The sequence below is a fragment of the Bombus impatiens genome, unplaced genomic scaffold (assembly GCF_000188095.3).
Source record: "Bombus impatiens unplaced genomic scaffold, BIMP_2.2 scf_0089, whole genome shotgun sequence".
Taxonomy (NCBI): domain Eukaryota; kingdom Metazoa; phylum Arthropoda; class Insecta; order Hymenoptera; family Apidae; genus Bombus; species Bombus impatiens.
In genome coordinates, this window is record NT_176508.1 from 2,096,265 (window position 1) to 2,113,612 (window position 17,348).

The 17,348-nt window shown below is 33.2% G+C and overlaps 5 protein-coding genes across 11 annotated transcripts in view; 2 read left to right on the forward strand and 3 right to left on the reverse strand.

Moving 5' to 3' along the window:
* Window positions 1–3,406: 3,406 nt before the first annotated feature.
* LOC105682134 lies at window positions 3,407–5,734 on the forward strand. Its single transcript, XM_024372670.2, has 4 exons — window positions 3,407–3,513; window positions 3,614–3,821; window positions 3,893–4,100; window positions 5,212–5,734. The coding sequence occupies exons 2-4, from the start codon at window positions 3,806–3,808 to the stop codon at window positions 5,396–5,398; spliced, it is 411 nt and encodes a 136-aa protein (XP_024228438.1). The 5' UTR covers window positions 3,407–3,513; window positions 3,614–3,805; the 3' UTR covers window positions 5,399–5,734.
* On the reverse strand, window positions 5,527–9,336 carry LOC100742934 (nuclear transcription factor Y subunit alpha). Of its 6 annotated transcripts, none has more exons than XM_033318356.1 (7): window positions 9,181–9,336; window positions 8,104–8,413; window positions 7,913–8,031; window positions 7,515–7,688; window positions 7,338–7,429; window positions 7,083–7,227; window positions 5,527–7,010 (listed from the first exon to the last, which is right to left on the reverse strand). In XM_033318356.1, exons 2-7 carry the CDS (start codon window positions 8,393–8,395, stop codon window positions 6,939–6,941), a joined length of 894 nt encoding a protein of 297 aa, XP_033174247.1. In that variant the 5' UTR covers window positions 8,396–8,413; window positions 9,181–9,336; the 3' UTR covers window positions 5,527–6,938. The 6 variants fall into 6 exon arrangements, with proteins under 6 accessions (XP_033174247.1, XP_033174246.1, XP_033174244.1 ...); XM_033318355.1 differs by having other exon boundaries at window positions 7,083–7,224; window positions 7,895–8,031; XM_033318353.1 differs by having other exon boundaries at window positions 7,895–8,031; window positions 8,104–8,432; window positions 9,181–9,308.
* A 1,110-nt stretch (window positions 9,337–10,446) lies between these two features.
* LOC100743055 (ragulator complex protein LAMTOR1) lies at window positions 10,447–12,287 on the reverse strand. Its single transcript, XM_003485866.4, has 5 exons — window positions 12,145–12,287; window positions 11,817–11,893; window positions 11,651–11,740; window positions 11,325–11,523; window positions 10,447–11,247 (listed from the first exon to the last, which is right to left on the reverse strand). The coding sequence occupies exons 1-5, from the start codon at window positions 12,187–12,189 to the stop codon at window positions 11,158–11,160; spliced, it is 501 nt and encodes a 166-aa protein (XP_003485914.1). The 5' UTR covers window positions 12,190–12,287; the 3' UTR covers window positions 10,447–11,157.
* Window positions 12,288–12,523: 236 nt separating this feature from the next.
* LOC100743173 (vacuolar ATPase assembly integral membrane protein VMA21 homolog) lies at window positions 12,524–13,993 on the forward strand. Its single transcript, XM_024372674.2, has 4 exons — window positions 12,524–12,665; window positions 12,764–12,924; window positions 13,015–13,120; window positions 13,769–13,993. Exons 2-4 carry the CDS (start codon window positions 12,910–12,912, stop codon window positions 13,906–13,908), a joined length of 261 nt encoding a protein of 86 aa, XP_024228442.1. The 5' UTR covers window positions 12,524–12,665; window positions 12,764–12,909; the 3' UTR covers window positions 13,909–13,993.
* Window positions 13,994–14,092: 99 nt separating this feature from the next.
* The window catches only part of LOC100742698 (97 kDa heat shock protein), a 9,358-nt gene continuing 6,102 nt past the window's right edge, over window positions 14,093–17,348 (reverse strand). For both annotated transcript variants that reach the window (XM_003485863.4, XM_012394447.3), the window contains 3 exons: window positions 16,452–16,691; window positions 16,073–16,363; window positions 14,093–15,984 (listed from right to left, as the gene is read on the reverse strand). In XM_003485863.4, coding sequence (XP_003485911.1) covers window positions 15,796–15,984; window positions 16,073–16,363; window positions 16,452–16,691 — 720 coding nt within the window. In that variant the 3' untranslated portion in view covers window positions 14,093–15,795. The remainder of the gene's footprint in view (window positions 15,985–16,072; window positions 16,364–16,451; window positions 16,692–17,348) is intronic.

Consider the following 17,348-nt stretch of genomic DNA (forward strand, 5'->3'; position numbering starts at 1 on the left):
TTTCGTTTATACATTCCCGTTTTCAGTGGATAAAATTGTGCTTGTTTTAACTATCATTGGTTTAAATATCGTCTATTATACTCGTAGTCATATCGTCTACGCATCTACGGTAACATTAATCCACGAGATACAGACACCTGTTTATTTTTAATTAACGGGCAAGTTTATAGCAGTTTCGAAAAACCGCCCCACGCGAATATCTTTCCTCCTTTCATTCGTTATCTCTCATAATGTATCATTCCATCCTGCCAGTCAATTACGAAACCGTGGTTATCTGGCCCTTTTTAATAAGCTGGTTGCTTGTTATAACACATTAATCTTCCTGTATACCAAACAGTGGTACAATGGATGTTAGTGGCAGGGATTAGAGAGGCTATATTTTATACTTCTCCGCGTAGTCTTTGCGCGTATATCCATCCGCGCAATGAAAAATTATTTTCACGTTGTTCCGTCCTTCTGCTTGCGTAGCTAGTAGTTTCGGGCGAAAAACGAATCTCGGTTAAGTGAAATTTGTATCATATACCGATTATCGTTAGCTTTGTAGCGAGAAATCCAGAAACGTTCTTCTTTAATTTGCCGTTAAAAAATGTATCGAGGATGCTTGTTAATTTCGAAGTAGTATGTAGTACGAAATATTTGCAATTTTTCCCTCAAGATTCATTTTTTGAACAAAGTGTATTCTTTTCAGTAAATTCAATCAATATGATTTGCAAAGCTAACAAAAATCTATTTATCGCAAAAGTTTATCGTGAATCTCGTCTCTTGGAAATGAAACATCGACATTTTCTCCACTCTTCTTCTCATTTTTTCTTCCAAAGAATAAAATGGCTTATAATTCCGTTTCACCGTCGAATCTCCAGTTAATTCGGCCGTTTAATTCTGAAAACGCATTGGCTCGCTCCGTCGCACTGCGACGATTGGAATTGAATGCGATTCGGTTGACTCAGACTTTGTATCATTTACGTTCCATAATCGCAGTTCCGAACAATGTTTCAATTACCGTTGATAAATACCGAAATTTTACATTCGTTAATACTAATTTAATACTAATTTAATCTCAATGTGTATTAACGTATTGATAAAAGTTTAATTCGGTATGCGCGATACTTGCTAGCGCTTCCTAGCGCTTCTACTCGGAAATGTATACTGTATGAGTCAGAGAACGACATTCTCTTCTGCGCGTAAATTCCTGCAAGAAACGGTATCCATTACGATAAAGGAAAAGAAAATGCAAGGTCATTTACGTTTGTTGTCGGCACAACGAAACCTCAAATTTACATACTTTTTTCTATTCGATGTTCGTATGTACTCGTAATAGAATAACCGTTTGCCATATTATCGATACAATATTATGAAACTAAATTAAGACTGTCGGTGGTATTTTTTGCACGAAGGCCACTCTGTGTAAAAAAAATATTTTTTACGAAATAACTGCAACGAATGCGTGCAAGAATTGTTGCGAACTTCCGATATCGTATCCGATACCGTGGGTTGCAACGTACGTTTCCAGTGACGTATCGTACGGCTGACATCGTTGAACGAAATTGACCGAACGAATCAACCTTTAGCGTGGATTTACGTAATAGTTATTTTAAAAGTTGCTTGAAATCGATGCTTTATAGATTGCTCTTTGGATTATCGAAATCTCTCGATTTGATCGCAGTCGGAATTTTACCGTTAAAAGCTTCTCAAGAGCTTACGTTTGGAAATAAAAAACGATAGGTATCGTTATCGGTCGAACAAACACTCGAAATGAAATTTTTTTAATCATTCTACGTTAAATCAAATGTTTTTCGAGATTGAATCTTGCAAAATCTGACATTTGTAAGTTAAAAATTTTGCAGATTACGATATTAAATTTAACTTTCCGCAATTTCAAGTTCCAATTTAATTCCTCAGAAATGAAAAATGCCAATTCAAAGTAGCGAATCCATAAGATTTAAGAGCTTCCACCTTCTTCTTTCTTTTCTTCTTTCTTTCTTTCTTTTTCTCACGTTATTTCCCGTGATTCGTCATCGATGAATCACTTACGTAATTTCCACCCACTCGATCGGCCATCCTAAACCGACCCTAGAAACTCTATGCTACAAAATAACGAAAGATGACTTCGACAGGAACTTGGTGAAAATGAACAGAATAAACTCGTTCGTCCTCTGAATTCCGGAAACAGCAGCAAAAAAGACAGGCGCACCGAAGAAGCCTCGTTTGTCTTTTGAGGAGGGTTCGCAGGATAGGAGCGTGGGCAGAATAGCAAGAGGGCTGTAGACGTTAAAGGATACCTATAAGGTACGAATTGCCTCTTGCGAGTAACGAGGCGAAAATATTGCTCAGACAGCCAGAACTGTTGCCAGGCAACATTGTTACTTGACGAAAATTAATTACTCCGTGTCATTACAAACAGCGTAACATTTTAATTATGCCTATCTTGTTACAGCACACGATGTGTACGTGTATTCGGCCCTGCTACAGATCCTCGAGATTATCTCCGCTCATTTAGATATTTTGTCTTCTTAGAATCCTTTAAGCGAAGAATTCGTTCGAAAGAATTTAATATTTATCGATCAAATAGAACGTATCGTTGATAAAACTTAAAGCGTATCGCAAATAAGCTAACTTTAATAATACGAGAATTTATACTATTATACCGTTCATCCTTCAAGATATTCGATTAATCTTAACGAAACTTCGCATGTCGATATTGAATCGTTACCGAGGTTAAAATAGAACATGGATATCTATTTTTCCAACCTTAAACGACGAGAGAAGCAAAAAAGAAGGGAAGCGAGAGGAAAGAAAGCGTAGGCGACTCGCATCAACAAGGACGTACCTATAACAGGGAAATTCGATGTCATGTCCTAATTGGCGTTTATAGTACACAAGGGTACCATGCCTCACCTCTTGTTATATCGTCCTCTATAATGGATCGCGAGAAATCGGAGAATTATTAGACGTCGAGAAGCCTTCCTTTCGTATCCCTTTATCGTTCATTTACTTCACAAATTTCTCAACCTCTTCACTACGAATTTTCCTTTACGATCAATATTGCTTATTATCAAGAATTAAAGTAATATCGATAACAGATCGGAAATCTTCTAAACAAAAAGTCTCGTACCTACTACACCTAACCTTCCTTTTCTTTTCTCAACTCATTGTCAACAGTATAGTAAGTTAGTAAGATAGGCAACTTCAAGGTTTTTGTAACCTTTTCGTTGAATTTTACCAGGCATGATCGTTGATCGTTGCGAGAAATTTGTATAACGTTCGTATTATAAATAAAGAGAAACCATGCTTCTAGAAGTGGAAGACGAAGTACGTGATTTTACAACGACATATAAAAAGGATTTCCCATCGAAGAAAACTGGTAGACCAAAGGAATACAGACCACAAGCCGAGTACCCTCCGCCTTTGAATAATTTAAATGGTCCTTACAGAAAGTGTTTGAACACACAACGACAAAATGCTGCTCTTACCTTAAACGAACAAACCGAGGATTCACAACAAGCTTTAAACAGAGTAAACAAGCAACGATATTTGCTATTAACAATTAGTATATGAGCAATACCTCGTAATAAATATTTTTCTATTACCATGTTGCATTATAATTTTAATGTAGCTCGTCGTGGAGTTAAAGTACATCGCGTGGATTTTCAAAGCACACTTTAAACATGTAACAGTGTTGATATAACTTTCAAATATTTAGATTCGCAAGAAATACCGGCATTTAAAAGAATTTCTTTCCGAAGTTGTACCGGATGAGGATCTAATCGAAAGAGAGGAGAACAAACTTAAACAAACTGTGTATCAAATGGAATATTCAAAAGGTTTTATTTTATAAACGAAACTACAATTTCATTTACATGTATATTTTAAAATGAAAATTTGATAATATTAGGAGATTATTCACCTCGTGCGAAAACATATGGAAAATGGAAAGACATTCGTTTACCGGAAGACTGGATCATATCGGAAACCACTCAAACCAACTCCTACAGAAACCCATGGAAAATTGCAACGGAAGACTTGATACGGCTAAAGAAAGCAAAGAAACCTCCAGACAATTTAGTACCCAATAGAAAAGAAAGAGAAATTCTTCGTATAAGGTAAGAAGGCAAGATTACGACAGTTCTGTTGGCATAGATAAATATTACTTATGTTTTCTCGACCAATCGCGGGGAGAGACGTCAACGGCAGTCGTAAATTCCCATTACGATTATAGAAATCGACACTACGAGTTGATCGATCCCCTGATTTCCGTTAAGATAATAGGGGTGATTGAGTTAGTATAACACTGTGATTCATAGAATTATAAGGTTTATTTTCAACGCTTAAGTTACACTGTTGAGTAGATAGAATTCCTAGATGACAACTTGTCACCCGAAGGTAAGATAGATATGCACGCTAGAGCAAGGCTCTTTTAATCGAACTTCGTATGTTAGTGGACGTAGCACTAGAGGATACTTAATAGAGCAAGTGATTGTTCGTACTTAGACTTAGACGTTAGAATTGTACTTAGTTGCTGTCTCTTCTAGCGGTGTAGAAGAAGTAGTTGACTTTTCCAGCGATGTAGAAGAAGTTTGACTTGACTCTCCTGAGGTCGTAGGAGCAGTAAGTTACAGTGACGATGCTGTGTCGTAGGACAGCTAGCAATCGAGGTGTCTAACGCACGGGACCATCGGATTTGTTCACGATACTTTTGGTCAGGAAGTGAGGACAGTATACATTGCTTCTGATTGGATAAACGTAGGTTGTTGGACTAGGAAGGGTCTTAGCCGCCCGCGATAGAAAGTTGCTATTAGGAAGCATCGTACGTGGGAAAACCCAGCTTTCCCTGGTTAAGCCGTGGTAGACAATAGTCTTTAAAAAGTGATTTAGAAAAGATATTTGTACGGTCTGAAGGACCTTAGCAAGCAAATTAGTGGGATTTATGACGGGTACTTAAGGCTATTGAAGGTACGTCGTAAGGATGAGCGGACATCTGGTGTCCGCCTGGCCGGCGGTATATGACCTGGTCTAGGTAAACGGTCGCCCGACGTAACAACTTATCCACTAGTAAATTCGTAGTAAATCCAATAAGGATTAAAATGTCCCGAGCAACGATTATTATCATTTGTCTTTTATAAAACTTTCCTACTTATATACATAATTCTGTAGTAAAAAAAAAAAAAGTATCCGCCATTAATTCTATAGGTTGTTACAATTTATTCTTTCTAGAACTGGAGATTCAGAATACGATGCAAAGATAGGTGCTACCGGAAATCGAGTAGTAAAAGAATGTTTGTTCGGTCCACCGTTACCTGTTGAACCACAAATATACACTAAAGGACCCGACAGTCCACCGTCTGAATGCTCGGAAATACTGGCAGACAAGAAATTTGTACTTCCTTCCAACATAATCTAATCTTTTGTCCGATCTTCCCGTTATCTCCCATTTTCACCAGAATAACATTATTTTCAGTAATCACTTATTAAAATTAAAGATAAGCTATTGGCGAAGGATTACGTTAATTAAATCATCAGACACGAATTATTACAAAACACAACCCATGTTGTTTTGCTTGTACATAGCCACTTTACAAATATATTATTTCCTATTTTCACTCAACTTAATTATTCATTTACAATACAATAGTTCGCATTCACGCTGAACACACAGTATCACATTCCACGTAAATCTTTCTTACATTACATTCGTACAAGTTATTTACAATTCTACCCAACTTTAAGATCATTTAACTTTAAGATTATTTATGTACGAAGGTGAAACATTTCATCTCTTTTTATTTCAATTTCTTTACGTCTGTAAAAAAAGAAGGGTGCTGTATCTTAATATGTATTTCATCACATATCAAGAGAAATTAATTATCGTGATTTCCCCTTTCGAAAACTAACATTTGAACTTTAGAAAAATACCATTTTAATAATATGTAAGAGATATATGTAAGAAAAAGCAAATAATAACCTAAATATTGCAGAATTATTAACGATAATGTTACATTTATCCGCATATAAATAAAATAATATAATTTTATAAAAGTTTCGAAACAAAATAATTTTTTAAAAGTTTCGAACGCAAATCCGATCTTAAATGTAAAGTTGAATTAATTTTTTAATAAATTTTCAAAGATTCCAAAACCATTCGGATAAATTACACGTTACGTAGCCTCCCTTGTTCAGCCACAATATCCAACATTTCAAGATTAAACATGTTATTTACATAAGCCACTGCAAAAAATATGACTAACTTCTTATAATATATTCTTAACAATTAACTATATTCCATAAAGCTTTTTATCCGATTAAATTAATTGTACTCGCACGTAAAATTGTACAAAAAGTCTTATCGATGTACACATTTTTTGTATTTTGTTCATTCATCGTTATAATGGAAGCTAAGATTAATTCATTTATAAAATCTAATCTAAAAATAGTACCCAGCACGTAACAATAAATTACATAGTTCAGTCTCTCGATTGAACGTGGTGATATGATTTGTAGAAAAATTTACACCTTTTGAAATTATAAATTTGATATGTAACACTGCAAGCATTTTCTTATGTACACAAAGTAGTACCACATACCTTTCATCAATTTCACTATAATGAAAGTTGATCTAATTTTGAATCCAATTTTCCGTTATACCGTGACATAATACTAGTAGCAATAGTGTTAACCAAATCTATGCCAGACTACGCACAAATTAAAAAAATATAAGTAAACCTTTTCGTAACCTTTTCATAGTATATACAGTTTTGATGATTCTTCACAGCATCTTGTTTTCAGAAACTGTTTGCATTATATCTCGCACCAAGTTGATTATTTACAAATTATACTTTTGGAGATTAATGCAAACATACGTAGAATGTCATCGCTAACACATTTTTCGTTTTTGACTGATTAATTGTTCGTGCGTCACCTCAACTTCTAGTTTAAACATTTATTTACATCAAGCAGTTGTTCGAGGTAACAATATCGTCTTGAGAAATCATTTCCTGAAGGGGAATACCTTGTTTCTGTAACAAATGTCCAGACTTAAACTTACTTCAAAATTTTTGTACTTGGTTCAGAAAAACATTTATATTTACTTCAATGACAATCGTCGATGCCATATTATCTGTGTCGTGATATTGTACACCTACATTTGCTGCTGTTATTGCTATAGTACGAACGGTATTGGTGCTGGTCGAAGTTGTGATGTGCTGGGTAATCATGGCGTTTTCATTTGCTCTACTGGAACCATTACACTCTTATATGCGTAAAATAATGAATGAGACACTGTGTTTGTTTCGCATAAAGAACTATAATAAAAAACAGATATATATATACATATAGAGACTTACTTTCGTTTCTTTACTTGACCGGAATGAAAACGACCGCCCTCGCCACGAATTCTATTCATTGCATGTCGATGACGAGATTCGTGGAGGTATTTCTGTAAGAAAATGCTAATTTCATGTAAAATGCATAAGCAACAAAACATATAATATAAAATTAACCGTAACTAAACATATATTTACAGGTCTTTCTTTAGGTATCTTCCCCTCAGCTTCTAATTTAGCCCGTGCTTGACGACGTTTTAATATACGCCTATATTGCTTAGCATTTACATATAAAGGTTCTTCCTCAAAAACTTCTGCATTTGGCAATGCCACCCTTTGAAATTGCGTTTGTCCGCTATTTCCTGGTACCATCTGAATCATCAAAAACCACGTATGTTTAAATGTCTCGACGATACCTAGTTCATATTAAACTAACTATATACTTAAATTTTGAACTAAAGAAACTATATAGAAAAAAAGACATTATGCTGTCCTTGTCGCTCCATAATCACTACAAGTCGGTATAATATATAATACACAGACTATGTAAGTGAAAGAGACACTTTAATAGTAATCACCATGAAAACATTTCCTGCCTGAGTCGCTGCTGCTGTAGGACTTGCTAAGGGTTGTACTGGTGTTGTGGTTGCTGCGGTAGTTGCCGGTTGCGACGTTGCTCCAGCAATTTGCATAAGATTCCCATTTATATTAATTACTACTCAAAAAATATGAAATTAGTATATAAATTTTACAATTTAACAACTACGTTAATCATATACTTTTATACCTGTTGGCTGTGCTTGCTGAACTTGACCCTCTAATTGTACTGGCTGATAAATGTATGTTTGTCCATCTGGAGTTTGAATGATTTGAGGTGTTTGTGGCTGTTGAATTACTATTTGTTGGCCTGTACTAGTTAAACTAGACACAGGAACAACTTGTATTTGTCCATTTGGTGCTGCCATTTGTATAGCTTGTGGTAACATCATTGCTTGACCTCCTTGGCCCATTTGAACAACCTGGACGGTTCCTCCGGCACTACCAACCACAACCGCCTGCCCTTCACCCAGTTGTTCCATTGTAGATTACTCCTATCGCTAAACAAAAGACATTGACCTCACAACAAAACAAAGACAGAATGCAGTTATATTGGGAAGTAAATTAATAGAAAGCCAAGTATAAATTCTCCGATGGAAAAAGATAGGTTTAACGCGACAAAGATCACTACATGCATGTATGTACATACACAAAGACAAAATTTGTGTATACACGTGAACTCGTATATACGAAAGTTCCATGAATCATGCAGGGGAACTTTCGTGTTTGTTGTATCAAACTGAAAATAAATAAATGGAATGCGTAGACAGGTTAGAGTCTCGATGATTTCTTTCATTCTGTCGGGCATAATTTTGTCTCGTACGCATTGATAAAGATCGCCAACGTGGCGAACACATTGAGGTCTAAAGAGCCCACGTGCAGAATGTTAGATACGTAGGAAAGAGAATCGAGGCCAGCCAGCAATCATCACCTTCTGTCGGGCAGAAATCGGTTCCGAAGGATATTGCATCCTGTTCTCGGTGGCATGATCAACGTCGTATTTTCGTGATCCTTAACACGCAGCGAACGTCGACGTACGAAACGAAGACCAAGTCTGCTGGATGGTATTCGGAATGTATGGAACGACGCGAATTTTGGACGAGAAACGCTCGTCTCGACAAACATGGCCGTGCGGAAAGACTTTTTCAAGCACAAGAAGACACGGGTTCGCAATTCGAACAACTCACAAAACGAAAACGCGGTTAATCGTACAACGATGCGCGGCCGTACGCGTACCCCGTTGATGTTTGATAATTTGTGGACTTACATTGGATATTTTCGTGGGCACTTTCCCAATGATTGGTCGGCAAATTGAGGACCAATGGTCGGCGATAGAGAGTCCTCGGCTCTTGTGTATTGGTGGTACTGAACGGGGGGACCTGCCAGTCCGATAGCAGCCCGATGCCAGACCGGTCGATGCCCCTCCGCGCCTCGACGCGCCCAACCAATCTACTGGCTTGACTTATCCCCACCACCTACTTCCCGCGCTCTCGTCAAACTTCGCGCGTTCCTAACAGCTCATTTCCCGCTTCCTTTTAAATCGATTTACCGATGTACTATCCGTAGTGATCACTTCTCCACATTTTCATTATTCCCGCATTCATTTACCGAATAAAATTTTATAACGAATTACGTAATTCAATCCTACGATATTTAAAAATAAATGCTCTATATACTGAATAATTCTGTTCGAAGTCAAAGTTTCTAAATCTTAAAATAGTATTAGAGTAGTGGGATGGTAGCATTCGATGTGTAAAAGGTGGAGCATTTAAATACGAAAAGAAAGTATTTTTATAAATATATTTTACGAAATAATAAATAACCAATATTGACGGTCTTTATGCGTTTGTGCATATAGCTTTGATAACAAATTAATTCTTACAATTTTCAATAAATGTAATTAATAATGTAACAAGTGCGGCTTATACAACGTTTGTTTAATCATCGTTTATTGTTGACTATAATTAAGTTTATCTAATACGACTGTTATTCACGAAACAATATATAATTTCACAATTTATATTGTTTATTTATCATATCGCAATTCATCAATTAATAAGATAATAATAATATCATATCAATTAAATAAGAGATGATAGCGGATTATGATAACTATTATAATTTTAATAAAATATAAAATTAACAAATTTTGATGAACGAAATACATATAAGAAAAGTGGCAATGAGTAAAGGATATAATATTAGTAATAGTACTAATTTATATAAATATCACATGTGTATGTTTAAGTTAAGAACTCCTTCTCGCTTGAAATTGTACATACTTTTTGCAACACTGTAGCAAATATAAAATAAGAACAAAATACGTACAATATAAAAAAGACAAAGATTTGCATGGTAATTAAAATATACACTTTAATATGAGTAACGAAATATATTCCAGTCGCATTCGTGAATATTAATTGTTACTGAATCTACATATTAACTACCGTGTTTCATATAATGCCGTTTACGTATATGAAATATTTTTAACGCTGATAGAACGTTAACAAAAAACAGTTAGTTATTCGCTTGATAAAACATAATTTTGCAAATTTTAATGCGAAAAATGATAAATTTATAATATATGATTGCGTTTATTAAATTATGACAAAATAGCCCTTTTATATTGTTTCTCGATATACATCTTAGTGGAGATTAATAACAGTGGTTTTATCTTTTTACAATATCGTATATAAATTATGGAAAAGCACTACCAAATGCAGCTTTTTCATTAAAGACTGGTCGTTTGGAAATATATTAACTTGTAACATCTTAAAATAATTATGTATATTCAGAAAAACTGTCAAGCCATTTTAACATTTTGTTATTAAGAAGTAGTACCTGAACTTTTGTCTACGATACACCAGATTATAATGCTTCATCGATATTCAAATTCAAGTAAGATAGGATGGAGCTAAAAGTCCAGGGTATAAAAAGTCCCAAATTTAAGATCTTCGTATGACAAAGACTCGCTCGAGACGGACGCTCGTGTGCGAATGGCGACGAACGCTCGCTGTCTAAATAACATTATGCGATATTCAACCGACTGTTTACAAACGGAGATTTAAAATTCGGGGCATTTTACCCGTCGGGCGTTTAGCCCCACTCTATTCTAAAATCTGAAGTAAATTCAGATTAACATATCGAAAATTCATTTTGGAAAGATGTATAATGTTTTCAGTGTTGCGTAGTACGATGATCTCACTCAAGCAAGATGTAATCCTGCTGAGGAAATGCCAAAAGATCACGATAAAAAAGGAACTACTAAATCTTCCTTGTGTTCAACATTAACATCCTCTAATGCTGTCACAGCCTTATGGAGCATTTCTGTTATCTATAAATAAAAACATATATACAAATTAATAAATATTTAAATAGTAGGATGTTATATTGCATATAATATATGTTTACCAGTCCATGATCTTCAGCATCAAGAGGTTCTGCTGCCAATATCTTTTCTGGGGCAGGAACATCTTTGAGTAAGCAAGATGTACTATCAGGTACTTTAATACCTCCAGCTTCTATACGTTTAGAATATGCACGTGATCTATCCATATATTCGTGCTGTTCTAAGTTGTGTGAATCTAGTGCTCCAACATCTATTACATTACTGAAATTAAATATATCAACATAATTAATTGATCCTTATTATGATATTCTACTAAATAACTGTAAAAAAAAAAAAAAAAAAGGCAACATAAACATAAGGACTCAGAAAGGTAGAAGCAAACACTCACGCAGCTGTTTCATGTAAAATTCTATTTAATGCACTTTGTTCATCTGTTTTTTTGGGTGCTGAACTTGCATATTGGTTAACATAATCATCACTGAAAGGAAAAGAAATGAAAAAGCTTGAACAACTTTTATCTATATCATATATAAATATATATAAAAAGAACACACCTGTGTACTCTAGGTATATTTGTGTTATTACTGACAGGATCTACCAACAAATGTGTCCTTTCATTTGCTTCTCCACTCTACAAAGATAAACAGATAAATTACATGTTTTAATTAATTTAAATTCTAGTCTTTGAATTTTATTTCAATTTTATAGATGTGAATCATATAAGAATATAATATACATTTTGACTATTTCAGTCTTATATACGTAATCCGAATAAGTGAAATTGCGATAAAAGTTTATATGTATCTTTTAACATATCTAATGTTATACAATAAATCGAGCTTTCAAAACATCCCACTTGACTAAAATAATTTAATTTATTACCTGCGGATCGCTGTCTTCTTTGCAAAAACTGTAACAACATCCCATACTTATAAATGAATTGTTAACACTTTATAACCAGTGACGTATTGCTACAACGTATTATTTTTAATCTTCATTCCTGTATACAATCAAGTGAATCAGCTCTGGACGTGCCGATACTGCGCTTCAATCACTGTCCAGAAATGCAATATACTGCGAGAAGAGTGACAACTAAAGTGATTTATTGAGATGGATTTATGACTAAAAGAAACTGGCCAATTATACAAAGTGCAACGTGTGACAACCTTTTTAAACCAGATACGAAAACGCTAACAAAAAGGATATGGACATGCGAGATACAACCTTCCTCTGGTGGGATTTATAACGTACTAAATCGAATAACATAACCTTAAATATTCACAAGATAACGAGTGTACGAATTTATCGTATTACGTTGTTGTCTAAATTATTATCCATCAAAATATCAGACTTATCTTTTTACTATATAATATCGTATAAGTTCTATATACAGATTTATACATGTATGTCATTCAACAAAATAGTATACTAAAATAGAAAAGGAAATGATTTTTCAACTTTCTATATAAATAATACATATTCATTTCCAATTTTTTCTTAGACATTAATAAAAACTGTTGAATTATATTTTTCTAAATTAGTAATATAATGATAATATTATATATATCTTTAAATCTAATAAAATTGTTATTGTAACTGGTAACTGAATAGTATTAAGGAAATTTTAATTAAAAATACATCTACATCATGGCAAGTATCAAGGTGTGTTCATTTTTACATTTTAATTCATTGATATATTGTATATATACATTTAAATATAATAATATCTTTAATACGTAGTTCTATTTCCAGGAATTACCAGAATTAGAAGTCTTTAAAACAGTATTATTCCACTGTATGGTGATAATAGCCTTACCTGTATTTTCATTTTTTGCTAGCAAGATTTTTATTTTTGATGGTATGGAAACAAACAATGCTATTAGAATGTTTAACTTTTTTACGTACATTTAAAAAATTATATTTCGTTGATGATATTTAATAAAATTATATATATATATATATATATATATATATATATATATTAATTCAATAATATATATATATATATATATATATATATATATATATATATATATATATATATATATATATATATATATATATATATATATATATATATATATATATATATATATATATATATATATATATATATATATATATATATATATATATATATATATATATATATATATATATATATATATATATATATATATATATATATATTAATTCAATATTTAGGGGAAGTATCTAACAATAAAATAGTTTAACATAAACACGAGTAGTAAATAATTCTTGAGAATATTTGAGAATATTTTTTGCATATTTTTTAATCTAGTAGCCAATATTTTATACCTTTTATGTACAAACTTTATGAATTGGAATGTTACATATACATAAATTACTTAATACAGTACATCACAATATATACTTTTGATTATTACACATTAATTGTGTAATAATCAAAATATGATATACACATATTTACGAATATAATTTTGACATCGTATCAATATTTTAAACAAATTTTTATACATTTTAGGATTATTGGGGCTCGATCAAGTGCCAAGCAACGTGTATTCAGCTGGAGTTGCAATCCTTGTCTTACACGTAGCTTTGGGCGCTTTTATATATCGCGCATACTTCGATGATCAATCGAAGACACAGACGAAACGAGATTAATCACTTTTTTTTTTTTTTGTATTTGAAACACATATGTGATTAAGTACACTTTTTTGATAACACATTTATTCGCGTATAATCATTGAAAAAAAAAACATGTTACATTGTATTGCGTTACATTCTGCAATTGCATACTTTTTTGTTAATGTTTCGATATTTTTCTCTTATTTTTTCCTTCTTTTTCTTTGTTTAGTGATGTGAAATTGCATGAAGGACGAATATAACTATACTTGTACCAATTAATGAAACGTAATTATTAAATAAAAAGAAGCAGTGACATTCCTACACAATATTTGCATATTGTACAGCACAAACTATACATATATCTATATGGAATATGATTCCATTACATATATTTTGCTTTTATATTTGAGAAACCTTGTAGTAGATTAGTTCATAATTTCTAGTGCCTCAATAAATCACACCAGATACATAAATTAATTGTAGTGCACTTTACCGATCACAGTACTAGATCAGGGGCGAATTTATAATCCTTTGTAGTATTTAGGCTGATAATTTCGAAACAGCTACTTAAAAAGCTACAAATACGAATTTTTAGAAAGGGGAATAAAATACAGAAGATTATTACTAAATTTCAGTACAAATCCGCCCCTAATAACGCTGAATAGTAGTCATGTACTTTATTTCTACCTTTAAGGAAGAATAAATAACAAAATAAATGGTGATCAATATACAATGCAACACAATATACTACTGATTCCTTTTTAGTACCAATGAACAGTACCGTTGCAACAACTATAAAAAAAGATATTTATCAAATTAATTAGAACACAATTTGAAAGGCAAAATATTTTACTTTTATGAAAAACTATGAATTATGTACAATATACCTAACTATAATTTCATTTCTCGTAATTTCATGTCATCAAAGCTTTGACAATGTTGAAATATCATAAAATATACACGATTCAAGTTAGCAGCCCTTTCAAACATACAAAGCTGTAAGCAAATCCTAGAACAAGCTTAATAAACTTCTTTAATGAAATATTAATTTATTTAAGTATCTTAAATGCAACAAAAGTTTGTGTGACAGAATATTTTGCTGTCGGCCTGGGAAGTATTGGAATGAATGCTTATTGTAATTAAATACATAAAATCGCCTGCGATATTAACTACTTCACAATTTAATTTAGTCATTAGCTCTAACTTAATACTTGTTCTATACATTATAGGACACAATGTATTAAATCTTACTGGCAATGAAATCAGGGATCTCTTTAGAGTGTTCCACTGATAAAAATTTTGTTATGCTTTCCTAAAAGCATATTAAAGCTTGAAGAATTTCGTAATTACACTACAAAAATAATATTCCTGTAACGTCCTAAGAAATAAAAAGATCGTTACAAATATCGTGTACTTTTAACTGAATTGATTATTTTTCATAAACGAATACAGTGGATACATATACACGTGTCAAAAAAGAAATTTTTTTTATTCGTTTTTATCAATATAAAACGAAATTTAAAAGTGTCAGCGCCTATCATTATTTATTCCGTGTTCACCTCTATTTTTATAGAAATTTACTTGAATGAAATAATTTTATAATGATATATTAGTTAAATTAATTGAACGTAAAATATACATACAACTTTGTTTAAGTGATTTACAGAAAAAAAATTCTTCAAATTTCAATATACTTAGATTAATGATAGTTGTTCTTAAATAGGTTAACTTATCAATAAATTGCAGCAAACTTAGCAATAAATTGTGATGGGTAAAGAAAAGAAAAAACAATCGCATCTGCTAACTAAGAACATATCAGGCGCTTTTGTGACATGATAAAAATGACTTGTGTAATGACATATTTTCGTTATTTTAATCATGGTAGATTTAATAATATTAAACACACATAAAATTGGATGACCGTTACTCAACATCCATTTTCTCTTCCTGGGGTTGTTGTTGTTGATTGGTTTGAGAGTGAGCATCACCTTGACTATTTTGATTATTTTTCTGATGATTTTCAGAAGCTTTGTCTTTAGGTTTCTCTTCTTTTGGTGGATCGACTTTAGGTTTTGGTTTATTTAAAATTGGTACTACAACACTATCCAGTGACTGTTAAAACACAAAGAAAATATGTAAAAGGCAATATGTATAAACGTATTATCAGTTATACATTAAATCAGATATATGCTTCAAATACCTGTTTCTCTGCACGAATTTGAGCTACAGTAACTGGCGGTTGTTGTGTGCGAGGTGTACTGGCAAGAAGCATGCGTTTTTCTTCTAGCCACGTCCATTTTTCTTGCACTACTTTTTCAACCTTCTTTACCTCTTCTTCTGTTAGGTGGGAATATTTATCATCCTTTCCATTGGACGATCTAATGAGATCTATCCCTTTTTTAGCAAGTTGCAAAGCTCCTGCTAATTCATCAAGAGCATAGCCTCTGCCTTCAAATTCCATTCGTCTTTCTTTAATTGGTTCACCTTGTGACTAAAAAAAAAAAAAAAAAAACACAATTTTCAATTTTAAAACGAAAATGTTTATTTGGTATCTAATAAAAAGTATAAATGTAACTTACCTTAAGGCGTGTTAACCGTTCTGAATAAACTTGTCGCTGGCAATCTTCACCTTCTTCGTACAGCCAATTTTCAGTTTCATCTAATGTACAATAAAGCGTTTCTTTGTCATCTTCCGTAACAAATGTGGACAATTGATCCTCCTCCGACAGCTTAGCACGTAAATCGTAAACATATTCTTCTAATGCGTTACGGGCATCAACACGTTCCTTTTCCTGTTTATCTTCAGCGATCATCTTGGACTTGGATGTAAAAATATATATTTGTCGGGTTTACATTAAAGTTAGGGCTAGGGTTAGGGTTAGGGGCGTGAGACGGAACTTCGTTTGGATTACACATTGTCGTTATGCAATAGAGAAGACATTGACTAGTGCAAATACGATTATTATAGAATTGGACAAGTAACCGTGGTAATTAGATACTCGAGAAACTAATGACAATGATCCTAGGTTCAATAACGAATCCGCGGTCAACGGGATGATAGATGAACATGCTCACAAAATCTAAGTCGGATTCTTGGTCAAAACGTGGAATATCCACCGAGCGTACAGACACTAAGTAACTCGCTAATACGACCTCACGAGAGAATGACTTTCCGTCGCGATGATGCTGCGGAGGAAAACTATGATGGGGTGTGTCTAAGGGCACGAGATCATCGGATTCGTCGAGGATAGACTTCGTTCAGAAATTGACGTTGCTGTTAAAATTGGTCAATCTCCATATCGGTGGTTAGAAAAAGATGCTAGCCGCCCTCGTGGGAAAGTTGCTAGTGGGAGACGTCATTCCTTGAAAAAAATAGATCTCCCCTATCTTCCCGTAGTTGGGACAAAGACTGTTTGTCTGTTTGAAGGACTTTAGGTAACCAGATCTTAGTGTTTATAACGGCCCTCGGGCTAGCG